The sequence below is a fragment of the Candida tropicalis genome (assembly GCF_000006335.3).
Source record: "Candida tropicalis MYA-3404 genomic scaffold supercont3.2, whole genome shotgun sequence".
Taxonomy (NCBI): domain Eukaryota; kingdom Fungi; phylum Ascomycota; class Pichiomycetes; order Serinales; family Debaryomycetaceae; genus Candida; species Candida tropicalis.
In genome coordinates, this window is record NW_003020049.1 from 884,009 (window position 1) to 885,244 (window position 1,236).

The 1,236-nt window shown below is 31.3% G+C and overlaps 1 protein-coding gene across 1 annotated transcript; it reads left to right on the plus strand. All coding sequences in view use genetic code 12, as the record gives it.

Moving 5' to 3' along the window:
* Positions 1–54: 54 nt before the first annotated feature.
* On the plus strand, positions 55–543 carry CTRG_01468 (LCCL domain-containing protein; the record flags this gene model as incomplete). The annotated part of the gene is made up of 1 exon (XM_002547116.1): positions 55–543. The coding sequence occupies one exon, from the start codon at positions 55–57 to the stop codon at positions 541–543; it is 489 nt and encodes a 162-aa protein (XP_002547162.1).
* Between the last annotated feature and the right edge of the window lie 693 nt (positions 544–1,236).

Consider the following 1,236-nt stretch of genomic DNA (forward strand, 5'->3'; position numbering starts at 1 on the left):
CCACAGTCAAGTCAGATATATCCTACTATCCCCCATTACCTTCAGATTATATCAATGTATATGAAATCAAAATTCCCTTTTAGACACATCATTGAATTTAAACAGGATGTTGGAAATGATTTAATTACAAGGGAATTATGGGGTGGTGCAAGTGGAGTTTATACCGATGATTCTGATCTTTTACAAGTATTGATGCATTTAGGTTTATTTAACAATAGTATCGATTTATCCATATGGAATGAGAATTGGACTGCTAGAGATTTAATTAAACCTTTGAATGTCATGGAGGACAAAGAATCAATGGGTATAGATAAAGGAATTTATGGGGATTTATCTGTCGAGATATTGTTATTACCTAATTTACCCAAATATTATGGATTCTTTCAAAATGGTATAAATTCGAGATCTTGGTTAGATCAAAATCATCACTCTGGTCTAAGTTATGCTGTATATAATGTCAAGTGGGAAACCAAAGGAAGTTATTTAAGACATGAGTCAATATTTAAAAGAAGCGAATTAGAGTCTCAATATGATCAATTATAATCCATACGTTAATAATCATTATTGTATTTTGTAATCTGTTATTATTATGATTATTCTTTTTGTAACATTATTATTTTTTAATATATCTACTATTTTATTATTCTAGATGCATTCGTGTTGAAAATCTTGGATAGCAGAACTTAAAGCTTCGACAATGATATCAATTTCTTGACCGGTTATGTCAAAACTAGGTGCAAACAAAATATGATCTCCTTTGTACCCATCAATAGTACCTTTACCAGGATACCCAATAACTCCATGTTTTTTGATCAAGTCACCGATTTTATAACCAACATTTAAATCCAGTTCAAATGGCTCTTTTGATTCTTTATCGATAGCAAACTCAACACCCCAAAACAACCCTCTACCTCTGATATCGACAACAATATCGAATTTATTCAACACTTTTTCAATTAACTGTTTCTCAAAATAGTTACCCATTTTTGTAACGTTCTGTAAAAGATTTTCCCGTTTAATAATCTTTTGAACAGTGTATCCAGCAACACAAGAAATAGAAAAATTTTGAAATGTATGAACAGTATTATGTATACCCGAGCCAGATATCAATCTGTCTAAAATCCTTTGATTTATGAAAACACAAGATAATGGACAATAACCGCCTGAAATGGTTTTACCCGATGTTGTTATATCTGGGGTTATTCCTTCTTGTTCCCATGCAAAAAATGTACCGGG